The 24,324-nt window shown below is 47.5% G+C and overlaps 2 protein-coding genes across 2 annotated transcripts; both read left to right on the top strand.

The window, feature by feature from the left end:
- Window positions 1–6,780: 6,780 nt before the first annotated feature.
- Window positions 6,781–13,776, top strand: LOC125765877 (vitellogenin-A1-like). Its single transcript, XM_049431367.1, has 3 exons — window positions 6,781–6,811; window positions 6,912–11,843; window positions 11,927–13,776. Exons 1-3 carry the CDS (start codon window positions 6,781–6,783, stop codon window positions 13,093–13,095), a joined length of 6,132 nt encoding a protein of 2,043 aa, XP_049287324.1. The 3' UTR covers window positions 13,096–13,776.
- A 2,864-nt stretch (window positions 13,777–16,640) lies between these two features.
- LOC125763669 (vitellogenin-A1-like) lies at window positions 16,641–23,942 on the top strand. Its single transcript, XM_049427026.1, has 3 exons — window positions 16,641–16,909; window positions 17,013–21,953; window positions 22,037–23,942. The coding sequence occupies exons 1-3, from the start codon at window positions 16,879–16,881 to the stop codon at window positions 23,203–23,205; spliced, it is 6,141 nt and encodes a 2,046-aa protein (XP_049282983.1). The 5' UTR covers window positions 16,641–16,878; the 3' UTR covers window positions 23,206–23,942.
- Window positions 23,943–24,324: the final 382 nt, after the last annotated feature.

Here is a 24,324-nt window from a genome sequence, read left to right as displayed (position 1 = left end):
GCCTGCCTGATCGTACAGGTGCCGATGTGATCAACACACAAAATTTTGGGTAAGGGAGTCCATCTTTCGTGCTTGCGCAAAACATGTCAGTCTTCACAGAAGATTCCATCCCACCATACCAAGGGCGGGGAGATTTGCCCTTTGGTTGAGGCTGAGGAAAATATTTAGCCCAGGGGCCCTCTCTGGTCGGCTGCTCGGATGGTGGCTGATAATCATCACCGAGGCGCATCGCAGGTGGCAAACGTGTGAGCCCTTTCGAGCGGGTTTATTTAATCAACCTTAACATTTATGGGCCTATCAACAGAGATCGTGTAACGGCGATTCGGTGTGCGGTTCAGTTCTGCTGCTCGAAAACCGGGGTTGCACGAAAGCGCTCGACGGAGTTGTTGCCTGTGGAGCATTGCCCAACGGTTAGCAACATCCACCGCATACTGATGCGCCGCCACACGCGAAGGTCAGCATCCGCGAGAAGACATCTTCATGCTTAATGCCGCTGAACCGTCCAAAATACGCGATCGGGCGGCGATTTACGTTTGTTTGACTTATCATCTCGGTGGGTTCGCTGAACGGCCATCAGTGTTAACCAGATGCGAACACATGTGCCGCGGCGTAGGTTCGATGCGTAGGATATCTAGCCGAACAAGGCTAAGTGATGTATACGAAAAAGTGACGCGCATTTGATACGCTCCGTACGCGCGCTATGCTCTGCCCAATTGGATCGAACATAGCGCAATTTGTTTGCTTATCAATTTCTGTCGCTCTCGTCACGTTCAAGCTGTACCGCCGCCTTGTACCGCCACACAAACCCTGCTTATGGTTCGCTGGTCAGTATGCTGTAGTGTCTGGAGAAGTGATCGGATTTTTTTTAGTTGTTCCATGATTGACAAGCATAACTAAACGCCCCTCGTACAGTTGTGCTGCAAGGGCTGATGTTGAGCATTATGGACGTGCACATGATGCTAACCGATATTTGAAATGTTTCTAAATGTCGTATCATAACGCGTTCTGGGTGGAAGGAAGACTGCAGCATTTCAAAACATTAAAACCTTACTTGAAAAATGTGAGAACTCTTACCCCTTATACGTTCTATGTGCTCTGGACGATCAAAGCACCGATTGATTTGCAAATAAAATCAATTCATTCTCCAATGATATTTGCCGAAGCTATTGACCCGTTGGGAGTTCCACTAGATTGACTCAAATCGTATGCTAGTTATAGGGTTTTACGCTTCATTTACACTTAATTGTATTTGATTTTGATTTCATTTGATTGAAGCATGAGGACAGATTTGATTAATTATGTAAAGAAACAAACAAGATATAAACCGATAATGTAATATTGACTTTCGTAATTAACATTACTTGAACCTTACGTATGATGAACGCACGAACGGAAAGCAATCCCATGCACAAGGTTGTAGGCGAATCCATGTCTGCGAAACGGTATGAATCATAGACTATGCATGATTGGAGGAAATTTATTTCCTTCTCATTTGCAACACCAGCGGTGTACGAATTTACGCACCTTTTTCCTGCTATGTGGGCGATTGTGACGCTTCCTACACGGACGCAAACCATGCATTCATCTAGATACTAGAGAGTGGATATGATAAAGTGCATTTTTCGTACCATTAACGTAGGTATATAGCGTTGCAAATTATGCAACGAGGATCACAAGCGACGTGTACTTCTTGACCAACAAAAAAGCTGGATGCAGTGGACGTCTTCCAAAAGGATGCATAGCTTTAGTCATGATCAAACCAATCTATTTGGATGGAAAAACAGCGGATGATTAGGTTTCATGATCGTGTGATTTTCTACGCGCAAGGCCACCATACCGCTACGTCAAGCTGTGTTATTGTCCCGAAGGGGTTAAATGCTTTCAGGAACCTTCGCCATTGAACCCATGAATGGCATGAATGAAAGCACGACTCAGCACGCTTCTGCACGAGACACGCGTGGGCCCGTGATTGCCTCACAATGCGCTCCACGGCACGGTGGATATATTTAATCTTCTTATGCAAATATGCCGTCAGCCTGTCTGGATAACTGCGAGGTAGCTCTCGTTGATTGAAGAGAAAAAGGGCTTGTGTGTAATAAATCAGACACATGCAAGGTACAGCAGATGCAGATTACAAACTCTTCGCATTATCTTAATGGCACGGATAAAACAGCATGAGATGACTATTTTAAGGTTTATTTATGTTTATAGAAATTTGTTTTAATAAACCCGATTTCTTTTTTTAATTTTATGTTTTAGTAAAACTGAGTTTTGTTTTACATTTCAGATAATTTAAATAAACAAGATTGATTCACACAAGTACAAATATGTTGGGAAAAACTTTGATTAATTAGTTAAAACTCTAACCTACTTTCTTGCGTTTCAGCTAAGATCGCACATATTTATTTTCATCGCTTATTTATTCATAACATTCCACATTTTACTGTACCCCGAAAGGTTAAAAGATCACGAATGTCGATGCATGTGTGCTTGATTGCAAGTTGAATGAAGATGAAGCCTGAGGACGGAAAGTAACAGGGAATCCACCCCCGAGATACTGTCTTGATTAAGTTGTTCAGGCCTGATTTTTTTTTGTTACGAACCATTTACATCCCGTTACAACTATGGGTGCTGGAAAAAAAACAATCTTTGTGTATGAATGATCAAAATGGAACCTTCCGAACGTCTGCACCTAGATGCGCCTCAGGATGCTGGTCTTGTGGTTATCGATCGATTATCTGTATCATCCATTAAGTGCATGAGCGACGCATGAAGCAGCATGCATTGAGGAAGCTTCGAGCGGTCGAAATTAAAAAATAAGCATACATTGGCTACGTTCGATCATGTCGCTGATAATCTGCGCCATGTAATGAAACGCCTCGCCCAGCATCATCGTATCGCAACTGTTTTGCGGTTCATGCGCCTCAAACCACAGATTACTACTACGGCCAAGTAGTGCTGCGGCATGAATGGGTAGCCATGATAGAAATCGGCAGCGTAGAGAAAGGGCGTGCTTAGCTTAATTATGATAACTACTATTTCACTCCTTTGGGGCGAATCGTCTAGCTCAGCCGACTGCCACGAACGGCAGCGAGGGAAGGTTCGCTTTTGCAACAATGTTGTACGCATGTGAACATCGGGTGAAAATAGAGAAATCGAAATGTGACATATGAGATGAACAAATACCGAACACAACAGGGACGGATGAATGGGAACGCATTAAATTGATCAACAAAATGAAAATAATATTTCTTCATGATCACAAACATACGACAAATATAAAATAGGTAAATGTTTTCAAATGGAGAAATTATTTGCTATCAAATAAAATAAAAATAACCTTCCACTAAGAGTTTATTCAATTTGGAGCTCAACGTAAAGTTCAGTGTTGTTTTTCACGCTGCAGTTTCGTACATGGCGATCCGGTGTTGGAGATGGTATCGGCGCTAGTCTCTACACGATACTACCGGGTATCAAATCCCATCCGGACCGAGCTCCCTTCCGCAGGATTGACTATCCTGCTACGGCCAAAAGTAAAGGCAACGGCCTCTTGAGAAGTTGTGGTGCCACAATAGAAGAAAAAGTAGTAAAATAAAAGTGCATGCAACATGAGAGAATTTTTTTCTCTAACCCGAATAGTAATCAAAGTTAATTGTTTCAAGCATGCTTATAGCTTGACCTTGCTACGCGAATTAATGTGATAGCGTAGTACAATTCGTACAACTGACATCATCGATCTGCTTTTATCGTAAAGTAGCGTTTTGGGAATTGAAGGGAGCAGCAACCGTCTAAACCCTTTCCACGCTCGTAAGCCAGGGTCACGATCAAGCATATCTATTTGAAAAAAAAATCATCCAGCCAAACAGAAGCTAAATACGCACACGTAAATAGTTTGTGAACACTCACTCAATCACTCGCCACAAAGAAGCGTGTAATGGTAAACATACTAGAGTGTTTTAAAGGAAGCATTACTCTGGAGGTTACAGGATTCCTAAGCAGAGGCATGGTTGCTTACCAGCAACGAAGAAGTGCGTGATGTGTGGTAGAAGAAAGGAAACAAAATCACTACCCTAGAACTACATCCAATGCTGCCGGTGTTGAATGTTTGGTAAACATCGTGGCAAATGTACTGGAAAAATGCTATGGTTTTTGGTATGGTTTACTCACTTTAGTAGCTGCTGCTACCGACGATGATGATGTTGGTGATAGTAACGTAAACAAGGTGCTGCATTCCAAGCAGTCCAGGCTACATTCCGATCGATACGATATTGGGCAGTGAGTAACGTTTGCCCAAAAACTTGAAATCCCTTTGTCAAAGCAAGGCGAACATTTTTGTGGACGAGGTGTGGTGAAGTAAATTCCACCACAAATCCAAACATTCGGTGTTACCACAAAGCGGTCCGATATTCGCTGTACTTCAACAGGCGGGCTTGTAAGGCATCGATCAACCGATCGAACCGATCGGTACAGGTGATACAAACTAATGAGCTAGCAATGTATGTTGTGATAGCTTTTACCACACTCTATTACTACTAGCAATCCTTTATTAGGGGTGGCCTGTGCGTAACCATTGAACTGTGGTAATGATTTTGTGATGCAGGCACATTTGTCGTTCTCGACTGGAATTGACCGCGATGTCAAGCATGAGTGGAATAAACTGCTTGTCAGAATTTGGTAATGCATACTCATCCACGCAGTCGGTCTGGGAGTATTGCATAATATGAAACAAGCTCGGTACTTTGCACGGACAGGCTGGGCAGGGACGTGCTATGGTCAAGCAAGCCTGTTTAGAAGAGTGCAGCTGGCAGATTGAAGCGATATTTACCCACCCGTGTGTGTCGTACGTCGGTCATACGAAAATAATTCACGGTATCGATGTCTAATTCGACAGACAGTACGATTTATTAGTTACAACAGGCCAACACATATAAATGTACTCACATAAACAGACACATGGATTTTTTCTTATACCAATGAACACGTGTCAAATGGGACAAGACATTTACAGGCTGTTGAAATGGGTTCCATGATTGTTTGCCCATCGCAATGCAAACCATTTTTTAGCACAGTATTGACCAAAGAAATGATCTAGATCGTTCAAATGGTGATCGTGTATCGTCGTCCTTTGAGGGATTTACATTAAAGCATATCTTTGTGGACATTATCACAGATTATAGATTTGAAGGTGTAATGAAATATTAACTAAAAGCTTCTATTTCTCCTAAACATTAGTAGAAAATAAATGTTTGGAATTTCCCGAAATGAATGTATACATTAAGTAACATTTTGATCGTATATAGTGAAATATGTGCCGACATGTACATTATTTGGCACTTCAACTGTATACATAATACACTCTACAAGATGGTTGGTTGTATTTTTATCTGGATTGAATCCTACACCCGTTATTGAGAATGAATCTTAAAAAAGTGTCTTTCAAAAAGAATATAACAGGGTTGGAAACCGAACAGGTAGCACGATTTAAAAAAAGAATGCAAAGAAACCTTATTATATACAGCAAATCCACGTGTAAGTCTAATTAAACATTGAAAAATGTGCACCAAGGGTACTAAAGAAGAGAATATAGAGTAGGATTTGTTGTTTGAAAAAGCTTTTGAAATATTTGTCCGTCTACTTACCAGCTTCGTGATCTGTTCGTACAGCACAATCCTCTGCCGGTGTACTCGATCCATCGTGCAGTTTTCGTCCATCATTTCCGGGATTAGACTTATCTGCCATTAGTCGTTGGATGCGGTGCAGAATGCTTGCATCACTGCTCGATACGTTCTTCGTCGGTTCGATAATAAAGGATGCATTAGTGGTCTTAATGTGTCCTTTCTGTGGATGACAAACGGGCAAACGATGGGAAGTTCATTAAGAAAAACATCGTATTTCAGGCGATCGTAAATGTACATGGTAACATCATACTTCGACAGTGTTAACGGTGTTGTTGAGATTACTTGTGGTACACCCACAGAAAATGTGTTGGACGGGGAAAAAAGAAATTTTGCAATTATGTGAACATACACCAATCGAACGATCGCTAGGAGAAGCTTATTTAAAAAAGAGAAATTATCAAAATCATAAATAAAAATTATCACGTAAGTTTGGGTAGTCTGAATCCATTTATGGGCCACTTTTTTGCATCAAGGTACAATTTCATTAAGAAACATCCTACAACTGGTTAGAGAGATTTATAGTTATCATCCTGTTCCAGCTGCAGGCAATAGGGAGTAAAATAGGGACGATTATATAGTGTTTGAATTTTCATATGTATGTCAATGAATGTCGAGCATAAAGCCCTGGTTTTAATGCTACGATGCTCAACAAAAGATCGAACCGAAAACACATTCATTCACAAAACAAAACAATGTCGAATCAGGGAGTTTTAAAATAAGCAATAGCTTGCACAAAGGCAGTTGAATAAACAATGTCATTGATCCTGGTAACAACTGCTAAATTTCATTGAAAGTCTGTTGGTATATTCCACAACAAACCACTCTCAGCCGTTTGCGCCATAAGCGTTAGTAATGTACTGATAAGCATCAGACTGTAAACATGTGAACGGTAAAAATTACTTAATCGTGCAATACAGCGGTCAATACACTATGCGACGTAGCTGAATAGATTAGGATAGAAGCTAGATTAGGACTAGATTAGGAGCTGACTAGATAGGATCAGCAAAACTGTGGTATAAAAGACGATCCTGGGACCACCAGAAGGCACATTCGAGCTTTGGAGTGCAATCAAAGCATCCGGGCATCTGAGGACAACCGAACCATGATTGCGAAGTTTCTTCTCCTCACGCTTGGTAAGTGCTCTTAGCCATCGTTTGCTACAGCATTGGCAGGATTCTTCAACTTTTCACGAAAAATATCTATATAACATAATTAATCTCTGGTTCTGATTTACAGTGGGGCTGTGTACGGCGTACCAATACTCGTACGAGTATGAGTTCCCTTACTTCCGCCCATTCAACAAGACGGGCTTCGAGTTCGGCGCCTGGGAACCGAACCGGGAGTACGTGTACAATGTGACGACGAAAACCATGACCGCTCTGCCGGACCTCGAGGACTACTGGACCGGCATTGTGACGCACGGCTACCTGGTGATCCGTCCCAAGGATCACAACTACGTCGTTGCTTACATTGACCGTCCGATGTACGCCGCGTTCAACGAGTATCTGCCCCGCGGATACCGCACTGAACTGTCGCGCTTCAACCTGAAATGGCAGCCGATGCCGTTCAGCTCGAAGCCCTTCGGAATCTACTACAACAAGGGAGCCGTCAAGGGCTTCTACGTTGAGAAGACCGTCCCGAACCACGAGGTGAACATGCTCAAGGGCTGGGTCAGCCAGTTCCAGCTGGACACCCAGGGAGCGTACGTGATCAAGTCGGAGTTTAACCAGTTCCCGGAGAACAACACCCTCACCGGTGTGTACAAGACCATGGAACCATCGGTGACCGGCGAATGTGAAACCCTGTACGACGTCAACCCCGTCCCGGAATACCACTTCCAGTCCCACAAGGAATGGGTTCCTCAGCCCCAGTGGCTCGAGGAGAACCAGCATGTGTTCCATGTCGTCAAGTCCCGCAACTTCGACCACTGCGAGCAGCGCATGGGCTTCCACTTTGGCTTCAGCGGATTCAGCGATTTCAAGCCGAACACCAACCAGATGGGCAACATTATGACCAAGTCGGAGGTGACCCAGATGTATCTGACCGGTGACTGGTACAACTACACCATTCAGTCGGTGTCCACCGTCAACAAGGTTGTCGTCAGCCCGTCTCTGGTCAACAGCCAGAAGGCCATGGTCTACGCTCAGGTCAACATGACCCTCAATGAAATCACGCCCTTCGACAAGTACCCAGAAGGCCCGGCTGACGATCGTCAGGTGTTTGTCGATCTGGTGTACAGCTACAACATGGCTCACGATAAGAAAAACTTCGTTCGTCCGGCCAACGAGACCGATGACTCCTCGTCGTCGTCTTCGGATTCTTCCAGCGATTCGTCCAGCTCCTCGGACTCTAGCTCAAGCTCGGAGGAGGAGCCGAAAAACTACAAGATCAGCCCTTCCGAGCAGTACAAGAAGCAGGTGAAGGAAGTCGAGCGCCGCGGAAACCGCAACCGTCGTGATCTGAATGCCTTCCAGGAAAAGCAGTACTACGAATCGTACAAGCGCGATCAGTACCGTCTGCGCAAGCAGAACGACACCTCGTCCGACTCGTCCAGCTCCGATGATTCTAACAGCTCTTCGTCCAGCTCTTCGTCCGATGAGTCTGATGAGCACGATTTCTACAGCTCTTCGGAGTCCGACTCTTACTCCCTGAGCAGCGAGGAAGACTTCTACCAGCCGATCCCGGAAAGCATGAAGGAAGCCCCTCAGACTCCCTTCCTGCCCTATTTCACCGGATACAAGGGATACAGCGTCCAGTACGCCCGCAACGTCGATGCCTCCCGTTATACCTACAAGCTGGCGTACGAGATCGCTGAGGAGCTGCAGGAAATGTCCCAGGTCCCCAAGTCCAACACGCTGAACAAGTTTACCATTTTGGCCCGTGTTCTGCGCACCATGCACTACCAGGACATCTACGACGTTTGCCAGAAGCTGTTCGTCTCGCAAAAGGAACGCGAGGAAGGCAGCAACCACAGCGAGTCGTTCGCTAAGAAGGTTGACGCCTGGAACACATTCCGCGATGCCTTGGCCCAAGCCGGTACCCCGCCTGCATTCAAGGTGATCAAGGAATTGATCGAAGAGAAGAAACTGCGTGGCGATGAAGCCGCCAGCGTTATCGCTACTCTGCCCAAGACCATCCGCTACCCGACCCAGACTCTTATGCACGAGTACTTCCTGCTGGTGACGTCCAGCGCTGTCCAGCACCAGGAGTATCTGAACACTACGGCTCTGATTTCCTACTGTGACTTCCTGAACCGCGCTCAGGTCAACAACCGCTCTGCCTACAACTACTACCCCGTGCACAGCTTCGGCCGTTTGGCTGACGCCGACTTCAAGATCGTCGCTCACAAGGTTGTGCCGTGGTTCGCACACCACTTGCGTGAAGCCGTCAAGGCTGGTGACAGTGTGAAGGTGCAAGTGTACATCCGCTGTCTGGGACATTTGGGCCATCCTGAAATCCTGAACGTATTCGAGCCGTATTTGGAGGGTAAGATCCCAGTGACCCACTTCCAGCGTTTGGCTTTCATTGTTGCCCTGGACCGTCTGGTCGAGAACTACCCTCGTCTGGCTCGCTCTGTGCTGTTCAAGGTGTACCAGAACACCGGAGACGCTCATGAGGTGCGTTGTGCCGCCGTGTACCTGCTGATCCGTACGAAGCCCCCGGTGTACATGCTCCAGCGCATGGCTGAGCAGACCCACTATGACCCGAGCACGTACGTGCGCGCCGCCGTCAAGACCGCGCTGGAGAGCGCTTCTGAGGCCGATGAGTTCGATGATGATTACGAGTTCGCTCAGAACGCCCAGGCCGCCATCAAGCACCTGAACCCGCGTGACTTTAGCCTGCAGTATTCGGGCACTTTCCTGCGCGACTTCGCTTTCAAGGAACTTGAGCTTTCCTACCGCATGTACTTCTCCCAGATCGCTGCCGATGACCATTACGTCCCGAGCGGATTCTTCTTCCACCTGCGCAAGAACATGGGTGGCCTGAAGCGCTTCTCGACCTTCTACTACCTGGTCTCGAGCATGGAGACGTTCTTCGATTTGCTCGACAAGCAGTACGATAGCTACAACAAGCACCACGAGTACAAGTCCAGTGACTACTACTACAAGTACTACAAACAGTACCCGTCCCTGTTCAAGGATTACTTCAGCCAGTACAGCAAGAACCACAAGTACCAGAACGATTACTACGAGCAGTTCGGAAACAAGAACCAGGAGGAGTTCCAGAAGTGGTCCACCACCCGCATTGCCAAGCTGCTGAACATTGACCCCGAGGAGGCTGAAGAGCTGGAGGGTCAGTTCATGTTCCAGATCTTCAACGGAGAGCGCTTCTTCGCCTTCAACAACCAGACCATCGAGCAGTTCCCCAGCCTTGTGAAGAAGTACTTCGAAGACTTCGAAGACGGTTTTGCGTACAACGTCACCAAGTTCTACCAGCAGAATGTTGTCACCATGGCCTTCCCGTTGGCAACCGGTCTACCGTTCACCTACAGCCTGAAGACCCCGACTCTGATGAAATTCGAGTTCGAGGCCTCCGCCACCACTCACCCGAGCATCTACAAGACCCCGACCGGATATCCCGAGAAGGATTACGACGATTTCATCCATATGCCGCGTTGGTTCAACGGATCTGCTGATGTGAACATGGCCTATTCTCGCCTGGTTGACGCCAAGGTTGGCTTCATCACGCCCTTCGATCACCAGCGCTACGTCGCCGGTTACCAGAAGAAGTTCCAGGGATACCTGCCCTTCAGCTTCGACTTTGGCTTTGACTTTGAGAACAACGACTTTGAAGTGAACGTACAGCCGCTGGAACCCAAGAAGGACGCGCTTCTCTTCCACATGAGCTCGTGGCCGTACACTGGATACAAGGACATCACCGACCTGCGCCCGATGGCCGAGCAACCGAGCGTGCACATCTTGCACGATCGCGCTCAGACCACCAAGTCGTTCGAGACCTCGTTCGGCCATGAGCTGACCGGCGTTGCTCTGCGATTCCAGGCCAAATACGATAAGGACTTCATCGACTATGCTTACCTGATGAAGCACATCGAACAGCACGACTACTGGTCCGCGCTGGTCTATCCGTTCGCCTCGGAGACCTACCACTACCATCAGCTGAACCTGTACTACGATGCTCAGCGTACCAGTGTGAAGAATGTGAAGTTCGTGCTGCAGCACAAGCAGGCCGACTACGACCAGGACTTCCAGACTGCCGACGTGAAACACCCGAAGGGTCGTCACGGATACTCTGGATACTACAACGAGTTTAACTACGCCCAGCCCTTCGTCTACTACGCCGGAAGCCAACGCCGTCAGGAGCAGTTCATGCGTAACGCCGGTGCCGGCATTCGTAACAGCGACGTGAATGTCTTTGATTTCGGAATCGTTTTCGAGGGCAAGCAGCAGAAGGCTGAGTTCGTGTTCACCACCGCCTACGCCGATAGCCCGGTCGACGAGAAGGAGCGTCTGTTGATGTTCTTCTCGTTCAGCCCATACGTCTCGTCGAGCGCCTTCTACGAGTTCATTCCGTTCTCTGGCAAACAGTTCCAGATGTGCTTCTCGGCCACCAACGAGTACCCGAACATGCCCAAGCTTAACTTCCTGAACGTTCTGAACTTCGACAAGATCGGCAGCATGGACTGGGAGCTCGCATACGGCGAGAAGTGCCAGGGTGGCTCGCATGTCTCGATGAAGGGTAAGCTGGTTCAGTCCGAGCAGTACCGCCACTTCCTCCGCATCTCTGAGGCTGGCCAGCGCTGCAAGCAGCAGATGGACCAGGGCTACTTCCAACTGCCCGCATGCCAAAACGCAACCCGTCAGGCCGGCTACTTCGACCAGTACTCGTTCAACTTTGAGTTCAAGGATATGTCTTACTACGCCAAGAACCTGACCTACCAGTTCTTCGACTACGCTCGTTACTTCACCTTCCCGTACTGGAGTGAGGACTACTTCTTCCAGGGCAAACACAACCAGTTCCAGTTCGACTTCCAGCTGGCTCCGTACTTCGATTACTACAACGCTTCCTTCTACGCACCTGATCGTAGCTTCGCTATCCAGAACTATCCGATCGAAAGCGAGTACGCCCGTTACTTCTTCTCCATCCACCCCGACTTTGATTACTACGAGCGCATGTTCAACTACGCTTACCGCGGAAACTACCACCGTAAGTATACACGCACGCCTACCATACGAGTTGCTTAGCGATAAATATTGGTCACTGATGACTATTTTTCCTCTTTCCTCCAGCGTCTTGCGTTGTGTCCAACAAATTCGTCAACACCTTCGATGGAAAGACCTACGACTACGAGCTTGGAAACTGCTGGCATGTTGTGTTGCACACCGTCAAGCCCGACTACTACTTCTACGCACAGGACTCGCACTTCTTCAACTCGGACTACGAATACAACTGGAAGAACGGCTTCGGCGAGGACGAGCAGATCACCATTCTGGCACGTCAGGGCGAAGACAACCAGCTCTTCTTCAAGGCTATCCTCGGACAGTACAAGCAGAACGACTACAACATCGATATCATCCCACACGGACACGAATTCCCCATGGTCTACATCAATGGCAAGCCCCAGCAGATCCACGAGAAGTACGCCGTCGAAATGTACACCAACGATGATGGTGGCGATCAGCCGCTGATCCGCGTGTATGCTCTCCCTGGCAACGAGCTGGAGATCAGCTTCCGCGATGACGACATCAAGATTGTGTACGATGGATACCGTGCCCGCTTCTTCGCCGACCAGTCGTACTTCAACAACTTCGTCGGTCTTTGCGGTACCAACAATGGCGAGGGAGAGGACGATTTCATCACTCCCGATCAGTGCGTTATGCGCAAGCCCGAATACTTTGCCGCCTCGTATGCGCTCAGTGGAATGAACTGCAGCGGTCCAGCGCAGGCCTACTTCGCCGAGTACCACCAGAAGGCGCAGGAGCACTGTGTGAAGCCCCAGTACTACTTCGGTAACGTCATCAGTGAGCAGGAAGCCGGTCGTCAGCGTTACAGCTACTACTACAAGGACTTTGACTTTTCGGACTCGTCCTCTTCGGAGTCGTCGTCATCGTCGTCCGACTCGTCTTCTTCGGAGGAAGAGAAACCGAACCACGAGTACTTCTTCGAGAAGCAGCAGTACACCGAAAAGGATTGCCCCGTGAAACATCAGGCCCAGTACGTCGAACAGGGTGACAAGATTTGCTTCACCAGCCGTCCGCTTCCGACCTGCGCCTCTCAATGCAAGGCTGCCGAGAAGGTTCCCAAATACGTCGATGTCCACTGCCGTGACGTCACCGATTCCGTTGCCCAGCTGTACAAGCAGCAGATCCGCAAGGGAGTCAACCCGGACATGAGCAACAAGTCGGTCACCAAGACCGTAAAGTTCTTCTTGCCCAAGAAGTGCGTGCACGTCTACTAGAAACCCAACCCGGAATCGACAAACGATACAAAATGAACCAATTGTGAATTCAAGCATTCAGAAAATGTACAAAAAAAAATTGAGGAGTATTTATAATAAAATGAACATTTGCAGAAAAATAATTGTTTGATGCTAAGCGATGACCTAACTTTCACAGAATGACTTACAGTTTGAGAGACAAAATGAGACAAATGTCATTCATCAACACTCTCAGATCGGATCAGAAAAATCGAAGGGCGAGATTGAATGTTCTGCTGGTAATTCCACCACCAGCTAGGTAAATCCTTTGGAAGCACTATGGTGTGAATTGTTACCTTGAACAGATACAATTCGGCCAAGGATATCTTCCTAAATATCTGTGTCGTAAGAGGTTGTCAGAAATATCCACACTGTCAGAGTTGTCTCAATGTTGTCTAGTCGGTGTATCACACCGTTTTCATGTGTCCTAGTATCGGTTTGTTCATTGGCCAGGAAGAGATTACTCAGAAAAATTTGCAGTCCTATCTCCCTCATGACCAAGGTACGTAGAGCTTCCTAGTTGAGTTTGCTGAAGGAGCTATCCCCTCGCTACAACGTAAATGAGATGATGAACGTGCCAACCTGGTGGCCACCGGATCAATCTCACCCGCGTCCATGGATCCGACAGTTCATGCGGCGATTGGATCAAACCCATGTCACTACTGCATCACCGCCAATTTTGATCATCCTCGTTAGCCGCGTTGTCGCTCTAGAGCAGACATGTCAAACATACGGCCCCCGGGCCGAATTCGGCCCGCGAGGTCTTTGAATCCGGCCCGCGAAGGAAGAACGAGAACATCGATTACTATCTGACTAGAGTGATGTTTAGCTTAGAAAATTGAGGAATATTTGGTATATGTTTTGTGTGTACTCTTTTACGTTTCAGTAATACGCTCTTGAATTCCTCTTGAAGACCAAACAACTGCTAAATTTTATTTCCTTAAGACTTCTCCCTCCCCTTCTGACTTATCTTGGCCCGCAAGATAATTTTTGTTTGGAAACCGGCCCGCAAGCCAAAATGAGTTTGACATCACTGCTCTAGAGCGTACGAGCATGTACTAACAAGCGGCAAGGCAGCAACAGCAGCAGCTGCAAGAAGATGATAACGCTTCCAGTCAGGCTCGATCTTCACGTCACCGTAGGAAGCAGTGATAACAACATGACGACGAATAAGGAGTCGACCGTCACCTTGACGACAATTGTGGGATCCTGAAGTTTCCGAATTTTCCTTCGCAGCATAAAGCTTCACAAAACAATAATCGTACATGGTACTGAACATCCAGGTAACAATTCTTCACACGATTTCGCTCGTATTCTCCCGACGTAAAAAATCTCAAGAATATCTTCCAAGATTTCTTGATTAATTGATATATTTTCCAAGATTTCTCACGCTGTTTTCATGAGCTGGAAAAGGTGAAGGTATTCTCAACCAAATAACGATTCGTTTCATAATGAAATATCCGCAACAGTTATGCTAGCAGATACTCTTAATCTTTGATGTACATTTTGTAAATATACGAAACATTTTACGAGCTTCTTGAATGCTCTGTAGGGACAATTCACAAGCCATGCGATATGGCGACATTAACAAACTGTAAAAGTTGTCACCTGGGGTGGCAGCACTTAGTGATCCGTTGAATGATCTCCTAACAGATGTCTTTAAAGTTAAATAAAAGACCATCGATGAATGTTTAGCGGTCGAACAAATCAGATAACCAATGTGACCAAGTGACAACCAAGTGATGAAATTAAGAAATTCATTCAAAAGTAGGATAAGCATATGTTAATAAATAAAAACTCAGACATACTCAGTTGTAAATTTTCTTGCTCTCTAAACTTTCTTTTTCTACTATAATCGTCGAAGGTTTATAAATAGTATAAATTGGTAGATTTATACGCGAGTATTGAAAAATAATTACGGTAAACGTGCTTACCGTTTAACAGAACAATTTTTTCCATATGCAGGGTTTACATGTTTTTACGTTAGTTAGTTTATTTTACCTTTTTACGCAAAAACGGCCAGACTCTATGTATGGATTTTCTTTCATTTTATTTTTTGTAAAACACACGGGGTTGTCTTCATACAAAACGTATGTTCTACTTTATCAAAAACTGTTGTCTTGGAAATAAACAAATAATAAATATATTACTTCTTGGAAATAAACAAACAAATAATTTGCATTCGATTTAACCTAAGGTATTAAAACCAAACATATAGGGTAAGTGTACCAATTGTTGTGCTAGCACCAATTGTTGTGCTATCGTCGGAAAAATGGATAATATGAAAAAACCAGGATGATTTGCAGTCCCAAAAAAATTTCTTCACATAAATTAACAGATTTCCTTATTTTCCCATACGTTTCATTAATTTCATAAGCTTATTTTTCGAAAAATCACGATTTTTAGTTTTGCTGTCAAAAAATCTGCAATATCTTAACCATTGTCTAAAACATGACCATTTTTTTGTTTTCAATTTTTAATGAAACTAGAGCCCAAAATCGACATCAAAAATTTTTAAAAACTAGTTTATGGCTCACTTAAGCTAGAACCACAACGTTTTTGATAATTAAATGATACGAAATACATTATTTATCGTATTTAAAAATAGCACAACAATTGGTGTATGGAAAACCGGAATGCACCAATTGTTGTGCTATTTTCATGTTGGTTGTTTGTGCTATCGTAATTCACGAATAAACAAAGTGCGTGTATTGGAGATAAGCATATTGACTTTCGGCAACCTTTATTTTGTTAAAATGAGTGAATTAAACAATAATATCAGAATTATTACATTGTTTATTCACTACAAAAAAACTAGTTTTAACTGATACTTTGAACACACAGCCTACTGCCATCATTTTATGCTGACTTCACAAATTTCTGTCAAATCAAACCAAAATTTACCTCTCTAAACCACGATTTTAAAATCAGTAAAAAACGTGTTTATTCTATATTTTTGAGTGATATTAGTTATCAAAAGTTCCTAAAAAACATTAAGTTTCCTTATTATACCCATTAGCTTGAGTGAAATCAATTCAAATGGTGATTTTGGACTAGCACAACAATTGGTACACCTATAGCACAACAATTGGAACACATAGCACAACAATTGGTGCATTGAAGAGGTTTACGAAAATGACTTTAACTTTTGTTTTAAATGTTCAAATTACAAAATTTAAAAACGAAAATACGTAAAAAACGTGTGTCTATCGATTGGACTCTTGTTTACGAATTTTAGTTAAGCAGTTTTGCCACAAACGTCGTTCTTGTGAAAACGCTGCACAAACTCGTCCATAATTGGTACACTTACCCTAAAATCAAAAAGATTGTTCAAATTTCTGATTCTACACAAAGAAAAATCTACAATACATTTAAATTAATAGCAAAACCACTCACAATAACTGACTAGTAAACAATGTCGTTGATCCTGGTAACAAATGCTAAATTTCATTGAAAGTCTGTTGGTTTATTCCACAACAAACCACTCTCAGCCGTTTGCGCCATAAGCGTTAATAATGCACTGATAAGCATCAGACTGTAAACATGTGAACGGTAAAAATTACTTAATCGTGCAATACAGCGGTCAATACACTATGCGACGTAGCTGAATAGATTAGGATAGAAGCTAGATTAGGACTAGATTAGGAGCTGGCTAGATAGGATCAGCAAAACTGTGGTATAAAAGACGATCCTGGGACCACCAGAAGGCACATTCGAGCTTTGGAGTGCAATCAAAGCATCCGGGCATCTGAGGACAACCGAACCATGATTGCGAAGTTACTTCTCCTCACGCTTGGTAAGTGCTCTTAGCCATCGTTTGCTCCAGCATTCGCAGGATTCTTCAACTTTTCAAGAAGAATATCTATATAGCATAACTAATCTCTGGTTCCGTTTTACAGTGGGGCTGTGTACGGCGTACCAATACTCGTACGAGTATGAGTTCCCCTACTCCCGCCCATTCAACAAGACGGGCTTCGAGTTCGGCGCCTGGGAACCGAACCGGGAGTACGTGTACAACGTGACGACGAAAACCATGACCGCTCTGCCGGACCTCGAAGACTACTGGACCGGCATTGTGACGCACGGCTACCTGGTGATCCGTCCCAAGGATCACAACTACGTCGTTGCTTACATTGACCGTCCGATGTACGCCGCGTTCAACGAGTATCTGCCCCGCGGATACCGCACTGAACTGTCGCGCTTCAACCTGAAATGGCAGCCGATGCCGTTCAGCTCGAAGCCCTTCGGAATCTACTACAACAAGGGAGCCGTCAAGGGCTTCTACGTTGAGAAGACCGTCCCGAACCACGAGGTGAACATGCTCAAGGGCTGGGTCAGCCAGTTCCAGCTGGACACCCAGGGAGCGTACGTGATCAAGTCGGAGTTCAACCAGTTCCCGGAGAACAACACCCTCACCGGTGTGTACAAGACCATGGAGCCATCGGTGACCGGCGAATGTGAAACCCTGTACGACGTCAACCCCGTCCCGGAATACCACTTCCAGTCCCACAAGGAATGGGTTCCTCAGCCCCAGTGGCTCGAGGAGAACCAGCATGTGTTCCATGTCGTCAAGTCCCGCAACTTCGACCACTGCGAGCAGCGCATGGGCTTCCACTTTGGCTTCAGCGGATTCAGCGATTTCAAGCCGAACACCAACCAGATGGGCAACATTATGACCAAGTCGGAGGTGACCCAGATGTATCTGACCGGTGACTGGTACAACTACACCATTCAGTCGGTGTCCACCGTCAACAAGGTTGTCGTCAGCCCGTCTCTGGTCAACAGCCAGAAGGCCATGGTCTACGCTCAGGTCAACATGACCCTCAATGAAATCACGCCCTTCGACAAGTACCCAGAAGGCCCGGCTGACGATCGTCAGGTGTTTGTCGATCTGGTGTACAGCTACAACATGGCTCACGATAAGAAAAACTTCGTTCGTCCGGCCAACGAGACCGATGACTCCTCGTCGTCGTCTTCGGATTCGTCCAGCGATTCGTCCAGCTCCTCGGACTCTAGCTCAAGCTCGGAGGAGGAGCCGAAAAACTACAAGATCAGCCCTTCCGAGCAGTACAAGAAGCAGGTGAAGGAAGTCGAGCGTCGCGGAAACCGCAACCGTCGTGATCTGAATGCCTTCCAGGAAAAGCAGTACTACGAATCGTACAAGCGCGATCAGTACCGTCTGCGCAAGCAAAACGACACCTCGTCCGACTCGTCCAGCTCCGATGATTCTAACAGCTCTTCGTCCAGCTCTTCGTCCAGCTCTTCGTCCGATGAGTCTGATGAGCACGATTTCTACAGCTCTTCGGAGTCCGACTCTTACTCCCTGAGCAGCGAGGAAGACTTCTACCAGCCGATCCCGGAAAGCATGAAGGAAGCCCCTCAGACTCCCTTCCTGCCCTACTTCACCGGATACAAGGGATACAGCGTCCAGTACGCCCGCAACGTCGATGCCTCCCGTTATACCTACAAGCTGGCGTACGAGATCGCTGAGGAGCTGCAGGAAATGTCCCAGGTCCCCAAGTCCAACACGCTGAACAAGTTTACCATTTTGGCCCGTGTTCTGCGCACCATGCACTACCAGGACATCTACGACGTTTGCCAGAAGCTGTTCGTCTCGCAAAAGGAACGCGAGGAAGGCAGCAACCACAGCGAGTCGTTCGCTAAGAAGGTTGACGCCTGGAACACTTTCCGCGATGCCTTGGCCCAAGCCGGTACCCCGCCTGCATTCAAGGTGATCAAGGAATTGATCGAAGAGAAGAAACTGCGTGGCGATGAAGCCGCCAGCGTTATCGCTACTCTGCCCAAGACCATCCGCTACCCGACCCAGACTCTTATGCACGAATACTTCCTGCTGGTGACGTCCAGCGCTGTCCAGCACCAGGAGTATCTGAACACTACGGCTCTGATTTCCTACTGTGACTTCCTGAACCGCGCTCAGGTCAACAACCGCTCTGCCTACAACTACTACCCCGTGCACAGCTTCGGCCGTTTGGCTGACGCCGACTTCAAGATCGTCGCTCACAAGGTTGTGCCGTGGTTCGCACACCACTTGCGTGAAGCCGTCAAGGCTGGTGACAGTGTGAAGGTGCAAGTGTACATCCGCTGTCTGGGACATTTGGGCCATCCTGAAATCCTGAACGTATTCGAGCCGTATTTGGAGGGTAAGATCCCAGTGACCCACTTCCAGCGTTTGGCTTTCATTGTTGCCCTGGACCGTCTGGTCGAGAACTACCCTCGTCTGGCTCGCTCTGTGCTGTTCAAGGTGTACCAGAACACCGGAGACGCCCATGAGGTGCGTTGTGCCGCCGTATACCTGCTGATCCGTACGAAGCCCCCGGTGTACATGCTCCAGCGCATGGCTGAGCAGACCCACTATGACCCGAGCACGTACGTGCGCGCCGCCGTCAAGACCGCGCTGGAGAGCGCTTCTGAGGCCGATGAGTTCGATGATGATTACGAGTTTGCTCAGAACGCCCAGGCCGCCATCAAGCACCTGAACCCGCGTGACTTTAGCCTGCAGTACTCGGGCACTTTCCTGCGCGACTTCGCTTTCAAGGAACTTGAGCTTTCCTACCGCATGTACTTCTCCCAGATCGCTGCCGATGACCATTACGTCCCGAGCGGATTCTTCTTCCACCTGCGCAAGAACATGGGTGGCCTGAAGCGCTTCTCGACCTTCTACTACCTGGTCTCGAGCATGGAGACGTTCTTCGATTTGCTCGACAAGCAATACGATAGCTACAACAAGCACCACGAGTACAAGTCCAGCGACTACTACTACAAGTACTACAAACAGTACCCGTCCCTGTTCAAGGATTACTTCAGCCAGTACAGCAAGAACCACAAGTACCAGAACGATTACTACGAGCAGTTCGGAAACAAGAACCAGGAGGAGTTCCAGAAGTGGTCCACCACCCGCATTGCCAAGCTGCTGAACATTGACCCCGAGGAGGCTGAAGAGCTGGAGGGTCAGTTCATGTTCCAGATCTTCAACGGAGAGCGCTTCTTCGCCTTCAACAACCAGACCATCGAGCAGTTCCCCAGCCTCGTGAAGAAGTACTTCGAAGACTTCGAAGACGGTTTCGCGTACAACGTCACCAAGTTCTACCAGCAGAATGTTGTCACCATGGCCTTCCCGTTGGCCACCGGTCTGCCGTTCACCTACAGCCTGAAGACCCCGACTCTGATGAAATTCGAGTTCGAGGCCTCCGCCACCACTCACCCGAGCATCTACAAGACCCCGACCGGATATCCCGAGAAGGATTACGACGATTTCATCCATATGCCGCGTTGGTTCAACGGATCTGCTGATGTGAACATGGCCTATTCTCGCCTGGTTGACGCCAAGGTTGGCTTCATCACACCCTTCGATCATCAGCGCTATGTCGCCGGTTACCAGAAGAAGTTCCAGGGATACCTGCCCTTCAGCTTCGACTTTGGCTTTGACTTTGAGAACAACGACTTTGAAGTGAACGTACAGCCGCTGGAACCCAAGAAGGACGCGCTTCTCTTCCACATGAGCTCGTGGCCGTACACTGGATACAAGGACATCACCGACCTGCGCCCGATGGCCGAGCAGCCGAGCGTGCACATCTTGCACGATCGCGCTCAGACCACCAAGTCGTTCGAGACCTCGTTCGGCCATGAGCTGACCGGCGTTGCTCTGCGATTCCAGGCCAAATACGATAAGGACTTCATCGACTATGCTTACCTGATGAAGCACATCGAACAGCACGACTACTGGTCCGCGCTGGTCTATCCGTTCGCCTCGGAGACTTACCACTACCATCAGCTGAACCTGTACTACGATGCTCAGCGTACCAGTGTGAAGAATGTGAAGTTCGTGCTGCAGCACAAGCAGGCCGACTACGACCAGGACTTCCAGACTGCCGACGTGAAACACCCGAAGGGTCGTCACGGATACTCTGGATACTACAACGAGTTCAACTACGCCCAGCCCTTCGTCTACTACGCCGGAAGCCAACGCCGTCAGGAGCAGTTCATGCGTAACGCCGGTGCCGGCATTCGTAACAGCGACGTGAATGTCTTTGATTTCGGAATCGTTTTCGAGGGCAAGCAACAGAAGGCTGAGTTCGTGTTCACCACCGCCTACGCCGACAGCCCGGTCGACGAGAAGGAGCGTCTGTTGATGTTCTTCTCGTTCAGCCCATACGTCTCGTCAAGCGCCTTCTACGAATTCATTCCGTTCTCTGGCAAACAGTTCCAGATGTGCTTCTCGGCCACCAACGAGTACCCGAACATGCCCAAGCTTAACTTCCTGAACGTTCTGAACTTCGACAAGATCGGCAGCATGGACTGGGAGCTCGCATACGGCGAAAAGTGCCAGGGTGGCTCGCATGTCTCGATGAAGGGTAAGCTGGTTCAGTCCGAGCAGTACCGCCACTTCCTCCGCATCTCTGAGGCTGGCCAGCGCTGCAAGCAGCAGATGGACCAGGGCTACTTCCAACTGCCCGCATGCCAAAACGCAACCCGTCAGGCCGGCTACTTCGACCAGTACTCGTTCAACTTTGAGTTCAAGGATATGTCTTACTACGCCAAGAACCTGACCTACCAGTTCTTCGACTACGCTCGTTACTTCACCTTCCCGTACTGGAGTGAGGACTACTTCTTCCAGGGCAAACACAACCAGTTCCAGTTCGACTTCCAGCTGGCTCCGTACTTCGATTACTACAACGCTTCCTTCTACGCACCTGATCGTAGCTTCGCTATCCAAAACTATCCGATCGAAAGCGAGTACGCCCGTTACTTCTTCTCCATCCACCCCGACTTTGATTACTACGAGCGCATGTTCAACTACGCTTACCGCGGAAACTACCACCGTAAGTATACACGCACGCCTACCATACGAGTTGCTTAGCGATAAATATTGGTCACTGATGACTATTTTTCCTCTTTCCTCCAGCGTCTTGCGTTGTGTCCAACAAATTCGTCAACACCTTCGATGGAAAGACCTACGACTACGAGCTTGGAAACTGCTGGCATGTTGTGTTGCACACCGTCAAGCCCGACTACTACTTCTACGCACAGGACTCGCACTTCTTCAACTCGGACTACGAATACAACTGGAAGAACGGCTTCGGCGAGGACGAGCAGATCACCATTCTGGCACGTCAGGGCGAAGACAACCAGCTCTTCTTCAAGGCTATCCTCGGACAGTACAAGCAGAACGACTACAACATCGATATCATCCCACACGGACACGAATTCCCCATGGTCTACATCAATGGCAAGCCCCAGCAGATCCACGAGAAGTACGCCGTCGAAATGTACACCAACGATGATGGTGGCGATCAGCCGCTGATCCGCGTGTATGCTCTCCCTGGCAACGAGCTGGAGATCAGCTTCCGCGATGACGACATCAAGATTGTGTACGATGGATACCGTGCCCGCTTCTTCGCCGACCAGTCGTACTTCAACAACTTCGTCGGTCTTTGCGGTACCAACAATGGCGAGGGAGAGGACGATTTCATCACTCCCGATCAGTGCGTTATGCGCAAGCCCGAATACTTTGCCGCCTCGTATGCGCTCAGTGGAATGAACTGCAGCGGTCCAGCCCAGGCCTACTTCGCCGAGTACCACCAGAAGGCGCAGGAGCACTGTGTGAAGCCCCAGTACTACTTCGGTAACGTCATCAGTGAGCAGGAAGCCGGTCGTCAGCGTTACAGCTACTACTACAAGGACTTTGACTTTTCGGACTCGTCCTCTTCGGAGTCGTCGTCATCGTCGTCCGACTCGTCTTCTTCGGAGGAAGAGAAACCGAACCACGAGTACTTCTTCGAGAAGCAGCAGTACACCGAAAAGGATTGCCCCGTGAAACATCAGGCCCAGTACGTCGAACAGGGTGACAAGATTTGCTTCACCAGCCGTCCGCTTCCGACCTGCGCCTCTCAATGCAAGGCTGCCGAGAAGGTTCCCAAATACGTCGATGTCCACTGCCGTGACGTCACCGATTCCGTTGCCCAGCTGTACAAGCAGCAGATCCGCAAGGGAGTCAACCCGGACATGAGCAACAAGTCGGTCACCAAGACCGTAAAGTTCTTCTTGCCCAAGAAGTGCGTGCACGTCTACTAGAAACCCAACCCGGAATCGACAAACGATACAAAATGAACCAATTGTGAATTCAAGCATTCAGAAAATGTACAAAAAAAAATTGAGGAGTATTTATAATAAAATGAACATTTGCAGAAAAATAATTGTTTGATGCTAAGCGATGACCTAACTTTCACAGAATGACTTACAGTTTGAGAGACAAAATGAGACAAATGTCATTCATCAACACTCTCAGATCGGATCAGAAAAATCGAAGGGCGAGATTAAATGTTCTGTTTATAATTCCACCACCAGCTAGGTAAATCCTTTGGAAGCACGAGGTCGTGAATTGTTACCTTGAACAGATACAATTCGGATAAGGATATCTTCTTAAATATCTGTGTCGTAAGAGGTTGTCAGAAATATCCACACTGTCAGAGTTGTCTCAATGTTGTCTAGTCGGTGTATCACACTGTTTTCATGTGTCCTAGTATCGGTTTGCTCATTGGCCAGGAAGAGATTACTCAGAAAAAATTGCAGTCCTATCTCCCTCATGACCAAGGTACGTAGAGCTTCCTCAGTTGAGTTTGCTGAAGGAGTTATGCCCTCGCTACAACGTAAATGAGATGATGAACGTGCCAACCTGGTGGCCACCGGATCATTCTCACCCACGTCCATGGATCCGACAGTTCATGCGGCGATTGGATCAAACCCATGTCACTACTGTATAACCGCCAATTTTGGTCATCCTCGTTAGCCGCGTTGTCGCTCTAGAGCGTACGAGTATGTACTAACAAGCGACAAGGCAGCAACAGCAGCAGCTGCAAGAAGATGATAACGCTTCCAGTCAGGCTCGATCTTCACGTCACCGTAGGAAGCAGTGATAACAACATGACGACGAATAAGGAGGCGACCGTCACCTTGACGACAATTGTGGGACCCTGAAGTTTCTGAATTTTCCTTCGCAGCATAAAGCTAGACAAAACAATAAGGCAGAGTAGCGTGCATGATACTGCTTCAGCGTACTGTAAAAATTGCCGCTTAAAGGATCAATGTCCCTTGGTTCCATCACACCTTGCGGTATCAACTTTAGGGAGATGAGCCCTGTGCTTATCGTGAGAGGATTAACGGTAACAATTCTTCACACGATTTCGCTCGTAT

Source organism: Anopheles funestus, chromosome 2RL (assembly GCF_943734845.2).
Source record: "Anopheles funestus chromosome 2RL, idAnoFuneDA-416_04, whole genome shotgun sequence".
Classification (NCBI taxonomy): domain Eukaryota; kingdom Metazoa; phylum Arthropoda; class Insecta; order Diptera; family Culicidae; genus Anopheles; species Anopheles funestus.
This window is presented reverse-complemented; position numbering and strand designations above follow the sequence as displayed.